This window comes from Bombina bombina, chromosome 7, assembly GCF_027579735.1.
Source record: "Bombina bombina isolate aBomBom1 chromosome 7, aBomBom1.pri, whole genome shotgun sequence".
Lineage (NCBI taxonomy): Eukaryota > Metazoa > Chordata > Amphibia > Anura > Bombinatoridae > Bombina > Bombina bombina.
Window position 1 is genome coordinate 133016002 of NC_069505.1, and position 20785 is coordinate 133036786.

A 20785-nucleotide genomic window follows, 5' to 3' on the forward strand; every position below is an offset into this window, starting at 1 on the left:
TTGTTCTCTTGGTATTCTTAGTTGAAAGCTTAACCTAGGCGGTTCATATGCAAATTTCTTAGACCTTGAAGGCCACCTCTATTCAGAATGCATTTTAACAGTTTTTCACCACTAGAGGGTGTTAGTTCATGTGTTTCATATAGATAACACTGTGCTCATGCACGTGATTTATCTGGGAGCAGGCACTGATTGGCTAAACTGCAAGTCTGTCAAAAGAACTGAAATAAAGGGGCAGTTTGCAGAGGCTTAGATACAAGATAATCAGAGAGGTTAAAAGTATATTAATATAACTGTGTTGGTTATGCAAAACTGGGGAACGGGTAATAAAGGGATTATCTATCTTTTAAAACAAAAATTCTGGTGTAGACTGTCCCTTTAATTAATGTATGAGGCATTCAATTTTTAGTGCAATTCTCTAACAAACAAAATCGGAAAGGCTGGAGGAGATGTAGGAATGTAACAAACAGCTGTAAACTAAAAGGGACAGTGCATTGTAATTTTTCTCCATTTAAAACAGGATTTCGATTATCCATTTTACCTGTTGGAGTCCAATTAAATTGTTTGCAAATGGATCCTTTAACTTGATTTTGTCATATGAAATAGCTACGTTTGCCTGATGAAATCACCAGAGACATTGCCATTGGGGGAGGGAGAGAGGGGCATTAACACGTTCATTTTCAACTGCTCTTTGAGTATTAGTAGTTATAAAGAGAAAGAAAAAATCATGAGGTCTTTGAGTATAGACAGAATCATATGGTCTGTGGTCCAGGCAAGCTCAGACCATTTTTGTGGGGTGTGTTTTCAATGAGCAAAAACAGCTATTTAAATATACAAAAATTACCATAAAATGAGCAATTTCCCATCCATTGTAATCTCTGCAGCTGTTATAGCAATAGAAGCACATTAAAAAGGGACAGGAAACATCTTGAGATTTTAACATTAAAGTGTTATGCATAGTACTTTTTTTTTTTAAATTCTCAAAACTGAAAAAGCATTCTGTGGACCTCTTAAAGGGACACTGTACCCAAAAATTTTCTTTTGTGATTCAGATTGAGCATTAAATTTTAAGCAACTTTCTAATTTACTCCTATTAGCAAATTTTCTTCATTCTCTTGGTATCTTTATTTGAAATGCAAGAATGTAAGTTTAGATGCCAGCCCATTTTTGGTGAACAACCTGGGTTGTCCTTGCTGATTGGTGGATAAATTCATCCACCAATAAAAAAGTGCTGTCCAGAGTACTGAAACCAAAAAAAAAGCTTAGATGCCTTCTTTTTCAAATAATGATAGCAAGAGAACGAAGAAAAATTGATAATAGGAGTAAATTAGAAAGTTGCTTAAAATTTCATGCTCTATCTGAATCACGAAAGATTTTTTTTGGGTACAGTGTCCCGTTAAGGCTAACTCTGCCACGTTTCCCTAATAGGTTTAGATAGGAACTGCCAAACTATATATTCTATACTAATATGACCGTGGCTAGCCTTGGCAGCTGCAGATTCAAGACCAATGGCTCCTTAAAAAAAGGCAAGCAGTGAGAGAAGTTTGGCTACTAAACAATCAGCAAAAATATGTTTTTTTTTTTTTTTAACATGGTTAAACTTCACATATGCTATGCTACAAAAAGACCACAGAAATATGTTACAACTTACCTTGAGTTTGCCAGTAGCTTTGGACATCTTTTCAAACCCAACATGCATCATAAACATTGGAAGGGCCTCCTGAGCTTTTTTGCGCACATCCCCATTGCGATCTTCAAGGCAGCAATACAGATAGGGAACACAGTTCAGCAAATCAGAAGGTACTGCACGCAAGGTGGGAAGCTTCTCTGCCAGCCAACCCAAGAGCTGGAAACAATAAAATAAGTCCATAAACACAGAGCACAACATTGTATAAGTGCACAGGTCATGTGAAACAAACCACTAAAGATGAAAGGAGGGGAAGAAACAGTTTGCATATATTGCATCTGTTAACAATAGGGAAGAACTATTTACCCAATATTCTAAATTCTGGTAAAATTACAATATTGGAGAATGTGGAGAAAAAGCAAACCAAATGTATACTTTCTGATAAATCCATTTCTTTTTGTTTAACCATAATAAATTAATAAGAAAAGATTATATGTACAAGGGATAGTATTTAAACTCTTAAAGGGACACTAAACCCCCCAAAAATATTTCATGATTCAAGTAGAGAATACAATTTTAAACAACACTCCAATTTACTTATATTATCTAATTTGTTTCATTTTTTAGATATCCTTTGTTGAAGAAATAGCAATGCACATGGATGAGCCAATCACACGAGGCATCTATGTGCAGCAACTAATCAGCAGCTACTGAGCCTATCTAGATATGCTTTTAAGCAAAGTATATCAAGGGAATGGAGCAAATTAGAAAATAGAAGTAAATTAGAAAGTTGTTTAAAAGTGTATGCTCTTTCTAAATCATAAAAGAAACATTTTGGGTTTAATGCCCCTTTAAGTGTGAATGATGTCTCAGATGGGTCCTTTACCTGCCTCTTGCAGAAGGACATTTCTGAGATGTCCTTGCCACTCACTTGTTTCCTTCAGTGCACATGACAAAGGTCCATTTCATTTACACAGATCTAAGGTCATCTGGATTCTTAACTAGAGACCACATACAAGGGCCCCGCACCACTATTCACTTGAAAGAGCCAAGTCTGCCCTTTCAATAGAAATAAACATGTTTCTCTATGAAGTATATCATTACAAGCACACAAAATGCAGAACTAGAAAATAGCATCACGCGTCACGATATGACAAATAGCGGCATCAACTTCTAACACACCTAGCTATCACTCTAAAAAGCAGGTAAGAATTTTGATTGTATATACAAATAAAACGAAATGTACCTAAATAAGGCCTAAAGGATACTTCTATTATAGATGCAAAAATTATGATTATTAACATTGCATGAGACTAACATAATACTTAGCTTCCTAATTTATAAATAAATTACTAGCTCCAAAAAAAACTGTATGTTTCACAGACTCTACCAACCTTGACAAATATTCAGCCACAAATAAAGTCGCTAAAAAAGAGCACTGAATTACTGACTAAAGGCACGTATACAAACAATATATAACAACTTTACTTAAAAAGTGCCCAATCCATAGCTGAGAGTGTCTTATATAATACAAGTATATACTTACTGTGTAAGATACCTAGCCACATATAGCAGACAGCCAAACCAGTACTGAAACATATCAGCAGAGGTAATGGTATATAAGAGTATATTGTCGATCTATAAAGGGAGGCAGCAGATGAATCCCTGCAACCGATTTACAGACAGCTTTATGAAAAGCTTTACCATAGGCGAAAACATGGTATCATCAGGCAATACTCCCTTCACATTCCTCAGACAAACACTGCACTTAGAGAGGAACTTGGCTTCAATATGCTTATAAGCGCCTTTCACTGAAGAATCAAGCACATCATGCTTCACCACCTCCTAAGGAGGCAATATTTTTAAAACTGAGGTATGAGTGAGGTGGGAGGTGTATTTATAGGCATTTGAGGTTGGGAAACTTTGCCCCCTTCTGGTAGGAATGTATCCCATCAGTAACTAGCTTGTGGACTTTTGCCACCTATATGAAAGAAATAGCATATTTTCGTTGAGGAGATTGGCTTAGAAGACCCCCATTTCCCAAATAAGATTTGGTACCTTCTTTCGGGCTGTAAAATTTACAAATTTATATAGGGAGAGAAAAATGTAGAACTTGCTGTCCCTTTAACCAGTGCTATGTTTTGTTTTATTTTACCAATGAGCCTCTACAGATGAAAATAGGGCAACTAATTGCTGGATAACAACATATGCTGCTTCCGATAGGCTAGCCAACAGTATGATCACCTGTAGCTGCACACAAGCACAACTTTCACCATGCCTAAAACCATTACCATATTGTGAGAAAATTAAATTCTTATCTAAAGATCTTTTTCCAATACACTCGACATAAGCGTCGCAAAAAACCTACTGCTAGAGCGTAACCAGAAAAGCAGATACAAATGAGGAGCCTTTACATTATATTCACTAGTTATTAGCATAAATTCATTATCGGGATGGGTTTTGCATTGCTTAGGCAAATTGAGATATTAGCCTGAACTATGTAGCTGTCAGTATACTGCATTACATAGGGGGGGACCCCCCAATGTTTTATGCCAATTTATGAGCATAGTATACACATTCTACATGGAAGGAGCTGATAACCACATAAAATGTAAAGCTGCATAATATATACACACCAGCCAGATAGTAGCATAATACTAGATAATTAGTACTATAGTATATGAATGACATAAGGAGATAATACCAAATCATTGCAATATAAGATATACATTTATAATGTAACTAGATCAGTAGGGATACTGTATTAGCAGAATTCTATATACATCAGACATGATACGGACAGACATCTGCATAAATGAAGAAAAAGATATATTATGAATACAAGAAATACAAAAGACAAGCTCAAAAGGCAGTTAACAGATTGTAAGAATTTCTCTTAAAGCTGATGAAATAACTGCATTCTACACACATTTTGTAAGTGCAACTTCTGACCACTTATACTCTGGGCAAAAAGAAATGTCAATAACAAATCAGAGCTTTTGGGGACAGTCAAGCAAACAAAAGATGGAAGGGCTCCATGTTTAAACTCAATACATGGTGAACCACTCAAATCACAACATGGAACCAAAAACTTTATTGATGGTATAGCTTCATAACGATAACATTTAACTAACCCATGCCCCATATTACCCATGAATGTCACAGTATGAAAACCCCAGAAAATGACACTGAAACACAAGGGTAATGAGTTTCTTATTGGTGACAAAACCAATTTTAGCAGATGAGGGGGCTAATACCGAGTGAATACCACCATGGTATTTTATTATACAAAGTATTCAGTCTGACAAAGTCATGTCTCTCATGTAGCTTGAGGGAAATAATGACTCCTGCTCATGCCCTAACAATGCAGAAGACCAATGAACAAGAGAGTATATCAGTGTAGAAAAGACATTTGCTTTGCCACAGGACCAGCTAATCATGTTCTCAGAAAGCCGGCCTCAACCTGATAAAAGCAGCATTAAAGGGACAGTCTACTCCTGAATTGTTATTGTTTAAAAAGATAGATAACCCCTTTATTACCCATTCCTCAGTTTTGCATAACCAACAATGTTATATTAATATACTGTTTACCTCTGTGATTACCTTGTAAATAAGCCTCTGCAGACTGTCCCCTTATTTCAGTTCTTTTAAAAGAACTTGCATTTTAGCCAATCAGTGCCCTCTCATAAGTAACTCCACGGGTGTGAGTAACATGTTATTTATATGGCACACATGAACTAAAGCCCTCTTGCTGTGAAAAACTGTCAACTTAATTCAAATAGGTTGCCTTTAAGGGCTTAGAAATCACCATATGAGGCTACCTACGTTTAGCTTTCAACAAAGAATACCAAAAGAACTAAGCAAATTTGATGATAAAAGTAAATTTAAAAGTGGTTTAAAATTACATGCTCTATCTGACTCATGAAAATTTAATTCTGACTAGACTGTCCCTTGCAGAGCCTTCTATAGTTCTGACACAGATTTCCAGTGTCTATTCAGATAAGTATTTTATTTAAGAAACCAACACCTACAACCACACCCTGCAAAGGCAAAGACAGGTAAGGGTAATTAACTAATGAATAAGTTATGCATGCCTAAATATGAACCAAGTGCAAGTTTAATATGAAAAGCAATACTAGAAATCATAAACACAACTTCAGAGTTGTTTAAACTCAGCATAAAATCAAATGTTTACCTCCTGTCGCAGAAAAGGATTTTCCCTCTTCAGCTCCTCAGACAGGTCCTCTCCTTCCAGCCATTCCTTCATACCAGTCTGTTCCACCCATAAATTAAGAGTGGTAAGAGCAGTTGCTCTCACATTGGCCTAAATAGAAGGAACACAAAGTGCCACGTGAATGCACAGAACAAAAATGTAAAAGGGACAGGAAACCCAAATGTTTTCTTTCATGATTCAGATAGACAATACAATTTTAAACAACTTTTCAATTTACTTCTATTATCTAATTTGCTTCACTATTTAGGTATCGTTTGTTAATACGCATAGCAAGGTAGGCTCAGCACCTGGGTGCTATTTGCTGATTGGTCTATGCACATTTTTTTTATATGTACAGCAAACAGGTCCTGAGCCTACCTAGCTATGCTTTTCAACAAAGGATACCTAAATAGTGAAGCAAATTAGATAGACGTAAACAGGAAATTAAATGTATGCTTTATCTTGGGAAAAATGGAGTTCCTGTCACTTAAAGTAAGTAAAAACATAATTTATGCTTACCTGATAAATTTATTTCTCTTGTAGTGTGTTCAGTCCACGGGTCATCCATTACTTATGGGATATATTCTCCTTCCCAACAGGAAGTTGCAAGAGGATCACCCAAGCAGAGCTGCTATATAGCTCCTCCCCTCACATGTCATATCCAGTCATTCGACCGAAACAAGACGAGAAAGGAGAAACTATAGGGTGCAGTGGTGACTGGAGTTATAATTTAAAATTTAGAACCTGCCTCAAAAAAGACAGGACGGGCCGTGGACTGAACACACTACAAGAGAAATAAATTTATCAGGTAAGCATAAATTATGTTTTCTCTTGTTAAGTGTGTTCAGTCCACGGGTCATCCATTACTTATGGGATACCAATACCAAAGCTAAAGTACACGGATGATGGGAGGGACAAGGCAGGAACATTAAACGGAAGGAACCACTGCCTGTAGAACCTTTCTCCCAAAAACAGCCTCCGAAGAAGCAAAAGTGTCAAATTTGTAAAATTTGGAAAAAGTATGAAGTGAAGACCAAGTTGCAGCCTTGCAAATCTGTTCAACAGAGGCCTCATTCTTAAAGGCCCAGGTGGAAGCCACAGCTCTAGTGGAATGAGCTGTAATTCTTTCAGGAGGCTGCTGTCCAGCAGTCTCATAGGCTAAACGTATTATGCTACGAAGCCAAAAAGAGAGAGAGGTAGCCGAAGCCTTTTGACCTCTCCTCTGTCCAGAGTAAACGACAAACAGAGAAGAAGTTTGACGAAAATCTTTAGTTGCCTGTAAGTAGAACTTAAGGGCACGGACCACGTCTAGATTATGCAAAAGACGTTCCTTCTTTGAAGAAGGGTTAGGACATAATGATGGAACAACAATCTCTTGATTGATATTCCTGTTAGAAACAACCTTAGGTAAGAACCCAGGTTTAGTACGCAGGACTACCTTGTCTGAATGAAAGATCAGATAAGGAGAATCACAATGTAAGGCAGATGACTCTTCGAGCCGAGGAAATAGCCATCAAAAACAGAACTTTCCAAGATAAAAGCTTAATATCAATGGAATGAAGGGGTTCAAACGGAACACCCTGAAGAACTTTAAGAACCAAGTTTAAGCTCCACGGAGGAGCAACAGCTTTAAACACAGGCTTAATCCTAGCCAAAGCCTGACAAAAAGCCTGGACGTCTGGAACTTCTGCCAGACGTTTGTGTAGAAGAATAGACAGAGCAGAAATCTGTCCCTTTAGCGAACTAGCGGATAAACCCTTTTCTAAACCCTCTTGTAGAAAAGCCAATATCCTAGGAATCCTAACCTTACTCCATGAGTAACTCTTGGATTCACACCAATATAAATATTTACGCCATATCTTATGGTAAATTTTTCTGGTCACAGGTTTCCGAGCCTGTATTAATGTATCAATAACCGACTCCGAGAAACCACGCTTCGATAGAATCACGCGTTCAATCTCCATGCAGTCAGCCTCAGAGAAATTAGGTTTGGATGGTTGAAAGGACCCTGAATTAGAAGGTCCTGCCTCAGAGGTAGAGACCATGGTGGACAGGACGACATGTCCACTAGGTTTGCATACCAGGTCCTGCGTGGCCACGCAGGCGCTATCAGAATCACTGATGCTCTCTCCTGTTTGATCCTGGCAATCAGTCGAGGTAGCAACGGAAAAGGTGGAAACACATAAGCTATGTTGAAAACCCAAGGGGCTGCTAGTGCATCTACCAGCACCGCTCCCGGGTCCCTGGACCTGGATCCGTAACAAGGAAGCTTGGCGTTCTGGCGAGATGCCATGAGATCCAGATCCGGTTTGCCCCAACGACGAATCAGTTGAGCAAATACCTCCGGGTGAAGTTCCCACTCCCCCAGATGAAAAGTCTGGCGACTTAGAAAATCCGCCTCCCAGTTCTCCACGCCTGGGATGTAGATCGCTGACAGGTGGCAAGAGTGAGACTCTGCCCAGCGAATTATCTTCGAGACTTCCACCATCGCTAGGGAACTCCTGGTTCCCCCTTGATGATTGATGTAAGCCACAGTCGTGATGTTGTCCGACTGAAATCTGATGAACCTCAGTGTTGCTAACTGAGGCCAAGCTAGAAGAGCATTGAATATTGCTCTTAATTCTAGAATGTTTATTGGGAGGAGTTTCTCCTCCTGAGTCCACGATCCCTGAGCCTTCAGGGAGTTCCAGACTGCTCCCCAGCCTAGTAGGCTGGCATCTGTTGTTACAATCGTCCAATCTGGTCTGCGAAAGGTCATTCCTTCGGACAGATGAACCCGTGACAACCACCAGAGAAGAGAATCTCTGGTCTCCTGGTCCAGATTTAGCAAAGGGGACAGATCTGAGTAATCCCCGTTCCACTGACTTAGCATGCATAGTTGCAGCGGTCTGAGATGCAGGCGCGCAAATGGCACTATGTCCATTGCCGCGACCATTAAGCCGATTACTTCCATGAACTGAGCTACTGATGGGCTTGGAATGGAGTGAAGGACACGACAAGCATTGAGAATCTTTGATAACCTGGACTCCGTCAGGTAAATCTTCATCTCTACAGAATCTATAAGAGTCCCTAGAAAAGGAACCCTTGTGAGTGGTAACAGAGAACTCTTTTCCACGTTCACTTTCCACCCATGCGACCTCAGAAATGCCAGAACTATCTCTGTATGAGACTTCGCATTTTGAAAACTTGACGCTTGTATCAGAATGTCGTCTAGGTACGGAGCCACCGCTATGCCTCGTGGTCTTAGTACCGCCAGAAGTGAGCCCAGAACCTTTGTAAAAATTGTCGGGGCCGTAGCTAACCCGAAGGGAAGAGCTACAAACTGGTAATGCCTGTCTAGAAAGGCAAACCTTAGGTACCGATAATGATGTTTGTGAATCGGTATGTGAAGGTAGGCATCCTTTAAGTCCACTGTGGTCATATATTGACCCTCTTGGATCATGGGTAGGATGGTCCGAATGGTTTCCATCTTGAACGATGGAACCCTTAGGAATTTGTTTAAGATTTTTAAGTCTAAGATTGGTCTGAAGGTTCCCTCTTTTTTGGGAACCACAAACAGATTTGAGTAAAACTCTTGCCCTTGTTCCGCTCGCGGAACAGGGTGGATCACTCCCATCACTAAGAGGTCTTGTACACATTGTAGAAATGCCTCTTTCTTTACTAGGTTTGTTGATAACCTTGACAGATGAAACCTCCCTTGTGGAGGAGAAGTTTTGAAATCCAGAAGGTATCCCTGAGATATAATCTCCAACGTCCAGGGATCCTGTACATCTCTTGCCCAAGCCTGGGCGAAGAGAGAAAGTCTGCCCCCCACTAGATCCGTCTCCGGAAAGGGGGCCCTGTCTTCATGCTGTCTTAGGGGCGGAAGTAGGCTTTCTGGCCTGCTTGCCCTTGTTCCATGACTGGTTGCCTTTCCAACCCTGTCTGTAACGAGCAGTAGTTCCTTCCTGTTTTGGAGCGGAGGAAGTTGATGCTGCTCCTGCCTTGAAATTACGAAAGGCACGAAAATTAGACTGTTTGGCCTTTGATTTGGCCCTGTCCTGAGGAAGGGTGTGGCCCTTACCTCCAGTAATGTCAGCAATAATTTCCTTCAAGCCGGGCCCGAATAAGGTCTGCCCTTTGAAAGGAATGTTCAGTAGTTTAGACTTAGAAGTTACATCTGCTGACCAGGATTTAAGCCATAGCGCTCTGCGCGCCTGTATGGCGAATCCGGAATTCTTAGCCGTAAGTTTGGTTAAATGCACTACAGCATCCGAAACAAACGCATTAGCCAGCTTAAGGGTTCTAAGCTTGCTCAAAGTCTCATCCAATGGTGCTGTGCGAATCGCCTCTTCCAGAGACTCAAACCAGAATGCCGCTGTAGCAGTGACAGGCGCAATGCATGCAAGAGGCTGTAATATAAAACCTTGTTGAACAAACATTTTCTTAAGGTAACCCTCTAATTTTTTATCCATTGGATCTGAGAAAGCACAGCTATCCTCCACCGGGATAGCGGTACGCTTGGCTAAAGTAGAAACTGCTCCCTCCACCTTAGGGACCGTCTGCCATAAGTCTCGTGTGGTGGAGTCTATAGGGAACATTTTTCTAAATATCGGAGGAGGGGAAAAAGGCACACCGGGTCTATCCCACTCCTTGCTAATAATCTCTGTAAGCCTTTTTGGTATAGGAAAAACGTCAGTACACACCGGTACCGCATAGTATTTATCCAGCCTACATAATTTCTCTGGGATTGCCACTGTGTCACAATCATTCAGAGCCGCTAACACCTCCCCTAGCAACACGCGGAGGTTCTCAAGCTTAAATTTAAAATTTGAAATTTCTGAATCCGGTATCCCCGAATCAGAACCGTCACCCACAGAATGAAGCTCTCCGTCCTCATGTTCTGCAAATTGTGACGCAGTATCAGACATGGCTCTCGTGTCATTGGCGCGCTCTGTCCTTAACCCAGAGCTGTCGCGCTTGCCTCTTAACTCGGGCATATTGTATAATACTTCTTTCATAACATTAGCCATATCATGTAAAGTGATTTGTAAGGGCCTTGATGTACTTGGCGCCTCAATCTCACGCACCTCCCGAGCTGGAGACGAAGGTACTGACACGTGAGGAGAGTTAGACGGCATAACTTCCCCCTCGTTGTCTGGTGATAATTTCTTTATCGGTACAGATTGACTTTTATTCAAAGTAATATCAATACAATTGGTACACATATTTCTATTGGGCTCCACATCGGCTTTTGAACATAATGAACAAGCAGATTCCTCTGTATCAGACATGTTTAAACAGACTAGCAATGAAGCTAGCAAGCTTGGAAATTACTTTCAATAAGTTTACAAGCAATATAAAAAACGCTGCAGCGCTTTTTAAAAACACAGTTGAATAACAAAGAACTAATTCAGTTATAGTCAACAATTCTTAACGGTAAATGTATTAATTAGCAGAGGATTGCACCCATTAGCAAAAGGATGATTAACCCCTCAATACCCAAAAACGGATATCAAATTAAGATTTAACGCTTTTATCACAGTCAAACACACTGTCACAGGTCTGCTGTGACTGATTACCTCCCTCAAAAACGAATTTTGAAGACCCCTGAGCTCTCTAGAGACGTCCTGGATCAAGGAGGAAGAAGCAGGAAGACTGTGCTAGAATTTTAACTGCGCAACAAGGCGCTAAAAAAAGGCCCCTCCCACTCATATTACAACAGTGGGAGACCTGATATAACGGTTTCTATGCAGAAAAATAGGTTAGCCATGTGGAAAGAAATCATGCCCAAAAGGATTTATCACCAAAGTACCTCACAAAACGAATAACATGCCAGTAAACGTTTTAAAAACAAACTTTTTTAATGTAATGCAAAGTTATCACTAAGCCTTCTACCAGTCGCTTCCACTGCAGAAAAGGCTTAAGCATTATTTCAGTATTAACAGTATTTTCTCAGTCAAATTCTAGTCCCTAGAAAATAACTCGACTGCGCATACATTTATCAGCCCGATACCAGTCGCTACTACTGCATTTAAGGCTGTACTTACATCATATGGGTAACAGCAGTGTTTTCTTAGTCAATTCCATTCCCAGAAAATATTGTACTGCACATACCTCATTTGCGGGGGACCCCGCATGCTATTCCCATTTTCTGAAGTTACCCCACTCCTCAGAATGTCGAGAACAGCCAGTGGATCTTAGTTACGCCTGCTAAGATCATAGAAAACGCAGGCAGATTCTTCTTCCAAATACTGCCCGAGATAGAAAAAACAGCACACTCCGGTGCCATTTAAAATAACAAACTTTTGATTGAAGAATAATTAAGTAAAAACTCCAACTCCCCTCGCGACCTCCTTCTTTGTTGAGGGTTGCAAGAGAATGACTGGATATGACATGTGAGGGGAGGAGCTATATTGCAGCTCTGCTTGGGTGATCCTCTTGCAACTTCCTGTTGGGAAGGAGAATATATCCCATAAGTAATGGATGACCCGTGGACTGAACACACTTAACAAGAGAAATAAGACTTAAAAGGAACAGTAAACACCTTGAGATTTTTATATAAAATTATTAGTTTTGCTATTGATAAACAACTGCAATAAAAATGTTAATTTGTTTTTAAAAACTTGGCTGATATGTTATTCTATAACACAGACAGGCGTTCCAAGGTGTTTACTGTCCCTTTAACGCTTGCACAGTCACGGTTAAAAAGCACATACATTTAGAAATACTGCAAATAGAAACTTATCAGTAAGAGCCTAGCCACATAACCAGTAAATGCCCAATGCCAATAGCTCACCTTACTATCTCCTAGCACAGTTATAATAGGCATCCCCAGATGTTTCACATGTTGCTTGATGCTGGGTCCAATAGCCGTAGCAAGTTGCTGAAGGATAGTCAGAGTCTGCAGAACCTGTACAAAAGAGCACAAACGTAAAATGTATGCTTATCTGATAAATGTCTTTCTTTCCGGACATGGAGAGTCCACAACATCACTCCAGTTACCAGTGGGATATTCAACTTCTGGCCAGCAGGAGGATGCAAAGAGCACCTCAGCAAAGCTGTTAAGTGTTACTTCCCTTACCCATAATCCCCAGTCATTCAGCCAAAGGAAAATGGAAAAAGAAGAAAACACAAGGGTGAAAAAGCTGCTTGAGGTTTACTCAAAAAAAATCAGCCGAATTATAATTAAAAAGGGCGGGGTCGTGGACTCTCCATGTCCGGAAAGAAAGAAATTTATCAGGTAAGCATAAATTTTGTTTTCTTTCCTAAGACATGGAGAGTCCACAACGTCATTCCAATTATTAGTGGGAACCAATACCCAAGCTAGAGGACACGGAATGAACAGGGAGGGAGAAAAAGGCAGGAGGACCGAAACAGAAGGCACCACCGCTTGAAGAACCTTTCTCCCAAAAGAAGCCTCAGCCGAGGCAAAAGTATAAAATTTGTAGAATTTGGAAAAAGTATGCAGAGAGGTCCTCCATTGACAGAGGCAAAGAGAATGACTGCGGAATATGGGTAAGGGAAGTTACAATTAACAGCTTGCTGGGGTGCTCTTTGCCTCCTCCTGCTGGCCAGGAGTTGAATATCCCACTAGTAATTGGAATGACGTTGTGGACTCTCCATGTCTTAGGAAAGAAACAATCAATGTACACATTCAAGAATAAAAATTAGAACTGGTATTTTTCAGTAAATGCAACATTAATAAAAATTGCTGGAAAATATGTTTAAAACACCTTTATATGTGTAAATATTTCTGCATCAAGAATAACCAAAAGGTGGGATATTACTTCATGGAGTTTAGTTATATAAAGAGACATTAACCTTTTTAATGCTGCTATGTGCTGATAATGGGGTAAAGGAGAGCCCCCACTTTAAAGAAAGGGCCAATGCCCAGGTGGCTATTACCTGATCACTATGGCAGCAGTGTTCACCTGACAGAACCATAGGCCTATGGAACAACATAAGCAGGTGCGGTATCCCCTATGTCGACCCCACAAAAACAAAATGTATGCTTACCTGATAAATGATTTTCTTTCCTGGCATGGAAAGTCCACAATTCCATTCAATTACTGTTGGGAATTCAACTCCTGGCCACCAGGAGGAGGAAAAGACACCCCAGCAAAGCTTAAGTATCCCCTCCCACTTCCCATACTCCCCAGTCATTCAGCCGAGGGAATAGGGAAAGAGAAAGAGGAACACAAGGGGTATAGAGGTGCCTGAAGATTATAAAAATAAATGCTGTCTTAAAAATTATAAAAGAGCGGGTCGTGGATTCTCCATGCCAGGAAAGAAAATAAGTTATCAGGTAAGCATACATTTTGTTTTCTTTCCAATGGCATGGAGAGTCCACAATTCCATTTAATTACTAGTGGGAAACCAATACCCAAGCCAGAGAGAACACAGAATGGACAGGGAGGGAGAACTAAAGGCAGGTGGACCTAAACTGAAGGCACCACCAATTGAAGCACCTTTCTCCCAAAAGAAGCCTCAGCTAAGGCAAAAAAATTAAACTTCTTTTTTTTTTTAAAGGTATGCAAAGAGGACCAAGTAGCCGCCTTACAGATTCGTTCCATGGAAGCTTCTTTCTTAAAAGTCCAGAAAGAAGAAAAAGCACAGGTAGAGTGAGCCGTAATACTTTCAGGAGGCAGCTGTCTCATAAGCCAAATGAATGACACTCCTCAGCAAAAAAGAAAGAGGAGTTGCAGTGGCCCTTAGGCCCTTGCACCTACTGTAATACATTACAAGTAAAGAAAGAGTGTCTAAACTTCTGGTAGCCTGGAGATAGAACTTTAGAGCACAAACCACAAATGTTCCTTCTGAGAAGACTTAGGACAGAAGGAAGGAACTACAATCTCCAAATTAATATTGCGGTCAGAAACCACCTTGAAACCTAACTTAGTACGGAAAAAAGCCTTATCCTCATGAAATAAAGATAAGGAGGGTTACACTGTAATGTCTACAATTATGAAACTCTATGAGCAGAAGAAAGCTAACAAAAATAAAACTTTCCATGATAAGTTTAATATCAACAGAATGCATAGGCTCAAACGGAGCCTGCAGCAGAATACGAAGAACTAGATTAAGACTCCAGGGAGGAGCAACGGGCTTAAAAACACAGGCCTGATCAAAAACTGAAAGGGCAGAGATCTGTCCCTTTAAAAAACTAGCAGACAAACCCTTCTCCAAAACCTTTCTAGAGACACCAAAGAATTTGAGGAACTTGTACCTTGAAAAGAGAAGAGACAGAACTAAACACAGGGTCACTAGCCAATAATTGAACCATTGGCCTTAGAGACCAGTACATGCAGAGATATTTCCTTGTATACTGAGCTTACAGCTACTCTGCCAAGGAAAACATTGAGACTTGCACCAAGAGAGACAGGTGCGCCATACCTTATAATACATCCGGCTTGCGCGCCTGGATCAGAGACAAAGACTATCTGAGAAACCTCTCTCAGACAGGACTAAGCGTTTAATCTCCACGCAGTCAGCCACAGAGAATCTAGACTTCGATGAAGGAATGGACCTTGGAGTAGAAGGTCCTCCTACCTCAGCTGCAACCTCCATGGAGGGAAGACATCTACACCAGATGCGCGAAGCTGGAGGAATCCGGTTCCCATAGGTCTGCTTCTGCTTGATGCGGGCTATGACTCTGGGAAGAAGGGCAAACTAAGGAACTGACTGAACTAACGAAAACTGCAAGAACACCCACTAGCACTGCCTGAGGGCACCATGATCTGGACCTGTATCTGGGCAGCTTGGCAATGAGGTGAGAAGCCATTAGATCTATATCTGGAACCCCCCCACCTGAGGTATATCTCCGAGAACACCTCTGGATGAAGAGCCCTTTTATGGGAATCAAACCTGCGACCTTGGCGTTATTAGCAACCAACTGAGTTAACTGGCCATTGGATAGAATGCCTGTCTGTGAAAATAGACCGCTTCCCCAATGATAAGAATGGCCGAAATGTGACAATTGAGAGACTCAGCTCACTGAAGGATGGTAATAAGGACAAAGCCCCCTTAGACCTAAATGATAGAGCAAAAACTGACAGGGAAATTAAAACATAAATGACACCAGATGTCCATAATAACCTGATCTAAAATCCAGAGAAAATAAAAGATCATAGCTCTAATTAATAATATCAGCAGAAAAAATGAACACATTTAGAGTTCTAAGAAATACTAACAAAAATATTTATTCTACATAGGACAACATATGTTGCAAGAGTCATTGGTAAGAAATCTCCTCAATATGAGAAAAATTATATTATTGTACCCATTTTTACATAGGCCAAAACATGATGCAACAGGCTTTAGTAGAAAACCTTCTCAAAATAAGAAAGATTATAAAATTGTGTCCATACACACAAAATTTGTAAGCAAGAACATAAACATATTAGTGTTCTAGGAACACTAAGAACATTATGCATTTTACATAAGACCATACATGATGCCATAGACATAAATAGAAAATCTCCTCAACGTGACAAAGATTATATTATTGTGTCCATATACATTAAATGTCTTAGCATGAAAATAACATACTAAGAGTCCTAAAAACTCCTCAACATTAGAAAGATTATATTATTGTGCCCATATACAAAAAATAAGATAGTGTGAAAATAAAACATATTAGTGTCAAAGAAACACTAAGAGAAATATGTATTTCACATAGACTACATGAGCAGAAATTCTCCTCAACACGAGAAAGAATATAGTATTGAGCCCATATGTTTATTTCAGATTGACATATTTTTGTATATTAGTGTCCTAAGACCACTAAGAAAAAATGTATTTGACATAGGGCAATACATGATGCAACAGACATAGTAGCAAAACTCCTCAACATGAGAAAGATTATAGTTTTTTGCCCATATACATAATTATGTTAGCATGATCAACTGGCACTCAAGCGATCCCTTAAACTTAAAACTAAGTCCTTCAGAACCTATAAGTCAATCTGTCGTAGCCTCCTCTCACAGAATGCAGACGGAGGTGCTGCTGCTGAAGGGGAGTCAAGCGATCCCTTAATATACAATGTTTAATCCTATCCCACAAAAACCTCCACAGCACTTTGAGGAGGAACACACTCATCCTCTCTAAAGAAGTCACTGAAATACGCTGCCTGCAAATGCACGCAGCAGGTCTAAATGAGCCACCTGTCCTGATAGGATCGCTACAAGGAAAGCCAAATATGGCAAAGCGACCCAAACTGAAATGGAATAATAAAATGTGCCAGAGAAGCCCTTAGGATTTTGTCCACATACGGGCACTATTGCAACAGGAACCATATCCCCTTTACATATAGGCATCGGCCTGAATAAAGTGATCCGTCCTATAGTTGTAAAAAACAAGTGGCAGACTTAAAAGGGGCGCAAAATTGCGCAGCTAAAATGCCGCAGTCTATATATTAGCTTCCCATTAACCCCTAGGCTATTAAGTAAAAATATTAACCCCCAACTCACAACTATTATAGGACTGACCCGATTATTACAAGAAAACAGGGAAAAAGTAGCAGCAAAGTTCCTACCTCTGGCTGGGAGCCGGACTGCTAGGTAGCTATGCAGGCCGCTAAATATCCTAGACATGCAGATATATCTGAAATAAAGTAAACGGACACCTTATGAGGGGTAGCAGGACCCACCAGGGCCCTGAATAAAATTTCAATCCTTCCTTCTTATGTGATCCCCCATTCTCAAGAATATTAGAGTCCCAGATAAGTATAATAAAAGGACTTACCCTCCAGTGTCTCTGCTGTGGAGCATCCAAGAGAAGGAAAGCAGAGTAACTAACCCTTGTTGCCAGGTTGGGGGATTAGCATAGAATGAGAACAGAAAAGCCTCCCTCCGACCTCCAGCAGCTAACAGCTACCAATACTCTTACTAAAGAGGATTACATGGACACAGCATTACCCCAGTCCTACTTGAAGGGAAGCTACCCATTAAAGGACTTAGTTTAATTTTCCACAGTGCACAATCTTTGCTTCCTCCTTGTACGGAGGCAAAGAATGACTGGGTAGAATGGGAAGTGGATACTTAAAGGGCCATTATACCCAAATGTTGAAACACTTGAAAGTGATGCAGCATAGCTGTAAAAAGCTGACTAGAAAATATCACCTGAACATCTCTATGTAAAAAAGAAAGATAGTTTACCTTAAAATGTCCTAAGTATTCAAACCCCATTGCAAAGGACTTTAAGCAGCAAATCAGTATGTCTGTCCCAGGACCGCCAAGGGAGTGAGCTTTGTGCACACTCATATTATTTCCCTATTCAGTTTAAGGAAGTGTACTATGAAATCTCATGAGATCAAAGTAAAAGAGTTCATGACCTCAGCACTGCTGATGCGGATTGGCTTCTGTTCATTTCTTATTGTACCTGCAGCTAAGCAGCAGCTGAAGTATAACTTTTTACACAGCACTTACTCTGCTGAGCTGAGGAAATTGAGAGGTAAAATATCTTCCTTTTTTACATAGAAATGCTCAGGTGATATTTTGCTGTCAGCTTTTTACAGTTATACTGCATCAGTTTCAAAGGGACATTAAACCCTAATTTTTTCTTTCATGATTCAGATAGAGAATACCATTTAAAACAACTTTCTAATTTACTTCTATTATTTAATTTACTTCATTCTCTTGATATTCTGTCCTGAAAAGCATATCTAGATAGGCACAGTAGCTGCTGATTGGTGGCTGCACATAGATGCCTCATGTGATTGGTTCACCCATGTGCATTGCTATTTCTTTAATAAAGGATATCTAAATAATGAAGAAATTAGATAATAGAAGTAAATTGGAATATTGTTTAAAATTGTATTCTCTGTCTGAATTATGAAATATTTTTGGGGGGTTTAATGTCCCTTTAAGCTTTGCTGGGGTGTCTTTGCCTCCTCCTGGTGGCCAGGAGTTGAATTCCCAACAGTAATTGAATGGAATTGTAGACTCTTCATGTCATTGGAAAGAAACACACAAACTTGAGCAGCACACCTGTACTTTCTAATAAGTGGTCCTGTGTGTATTCTGTTAATTGTCATAGCAACGACAAATACCTCAAAACATTTGTTCTATTTTGGGGCCTGGCACTAAGACCTTAAAGGGCCACTAAACCCAAAATCTTTCTTTCATGATTCAGATAGAGAATAGAAATTTAAACAACATTACAATTTACTTCCATAATTTATTTTGCTTCATTTTTTAATTATCCTTATTTGAAAAAAAAGCAATGCACATGGTGAGCCAATCGCAAGATGCTTCTATGTGCAGCAACCAATCAGCATCTAGTGAGCATATCTAGATATGCTTTTCATCAAAGAATATCAAGAGAATAAAACAAATTAGATAATATAAGTAAATTAGAAAGATGTTTAAAATTGCATTCTCTTTCTAAATCATAAAAGAAAAAATGTGGGTGGCATGTCCCTTTAAGTACCCACTCACCCTAGAAATATAACCCAAAAGATCCCACATTTGAAAGTGAGATCTAATGATTCAAATACGGGTTTTCATGTCCTTACAGCTAACAAGAGATTGTCATAGTAAAAATATAACAATTGCAATCCAAATAAATGAGAGAAGTGGGAGAAAGTAAAACATTTTGTGAGAAATGTAATATTAGATAACTTTAGGTACAACTAGTTTTTTAGTTTTTGTTTAGATTTTAATCTATTTTGTATTGTCAGATATGTTATACTTAAATAATAAATTAATAATAAATTAAATAATAAATAATAAATTGTATTAATAACTTAATAAAATTACAATATAGAGCATAGTGACAAAAACAAAATCTATCTTGATTTGTCATCGAACAATATAGGTAAAAAAAATCTAGTGTTTTGCTGTTTTGGGAAGGAGAACTGATGCAGTGTTAGAAAGTTTTGGTTTAAAATATTTAGGAAATGACAACTCCCATGATGCCATTTACTACGTACGCCATAGAAACAACACACAAGAGGTATCATTTGTGTGGGAATGCAATGAGGTTCAACACAATTAAAAACATCTCAGCACTGGAAACTCGAATGTAAACGGTCATGATTTATACAGAGCACTGGTTTTCAAACCTGTCCTCAGTTCTCCGCAACAGGTCAGATTATCAGGATCACCTTGGGTAAGAGCAGGTAAAATAACCATGTCTACTAATCAGATTATTATTTCACCTGTGCTCTAGTTCAGATATCCTCAAATCTGACCTGTTAGGGAGGCCTGAGGGCAGGTCTGAAAACCAGCGTCAGAGCATGCAATTTTAAACAAGTTTTCAATGTACTTTGATTATCACATTTGCATTGTTCTCTTTGTAGACTTTGTTGATAAATTAAATCTAGGACGGCTCATAGGAGCTCAGGAGCATCCATAGGTCTAGACTAAAGAGACACATGTATAATCCTGAGTTTACTCTCCAATAGGATAACAGAAGAATTAAATAAACAGAAGTATTGGAACGTTTAGGAACCATTAAATACAGTAGGAGTGCAAAATTAAATGTACAATAAGATAATGCAACTCTCAATGTCTAAGTAGCAGTAGATTTTTTTTTAAAATTTTTCTTGTTTCCTTAAATTTCCCTGCCCCCTGTATCATGTGACAGCTATCACCCAATCACTGACTCATACTGAATTCTTGCACATGCTTAGAAAAGCCTGGTGCCTCAAAGTGTGCATATAAAAATAATGTCCCCAAATTTAATAATATAAGTAAATTGATCGTGTTAAATTCTGACTTCCCTGTATAATTAAGGAAATACTTGTGTATGACACTATTATAAGACTTTTAGCACTAGTCTGCTGTTCATATCCTAGGTTGCCCAGTCTGTGTCAATTATTCCTTAGTTTCATCAAAAGCAGCCCTCTAATTCAAGTATCTAGCAGATGAAAACAAAAGGATGTAAAGCAATTCCCTATTGAAGTGTTTTATTGTATGTGTGATATGCCCATGAACACTGGAAACATTCTCACAAGATGTTATTGA

The 20785-nt window shown here is 39.4% G+C and overlaps 1 protein-coding gene across 1 annotated transcript in view; it reads right to left on the minus strand.

Moving 5' to 3' along the window:
* CKAP5 (cytoskeleton associated protein 5) overlaps positions 1-20785 on the minus strand; it is a 397759-nt gene that overhangs the window by 150790 nt on the left and 226184 nt on the right. Inside the window, exons 23-25 of the mRNA XM_053689307.1 lie at positions 12616-12729; positions 5820-5948; positions 1649-1843 (exon numbers count right to left, since the gene is read on the minus strand). Of these exons, the coding sequence (XP_053545282.1) occupies positions 1649-1843; positions 5820-5948; positions 12616-12729 (438 nt within the window). The remainder of the gene's footprint in view (positions 1-1648; positions 1844-5819; positions 5949-12615; positions 12730-20785) is intronic.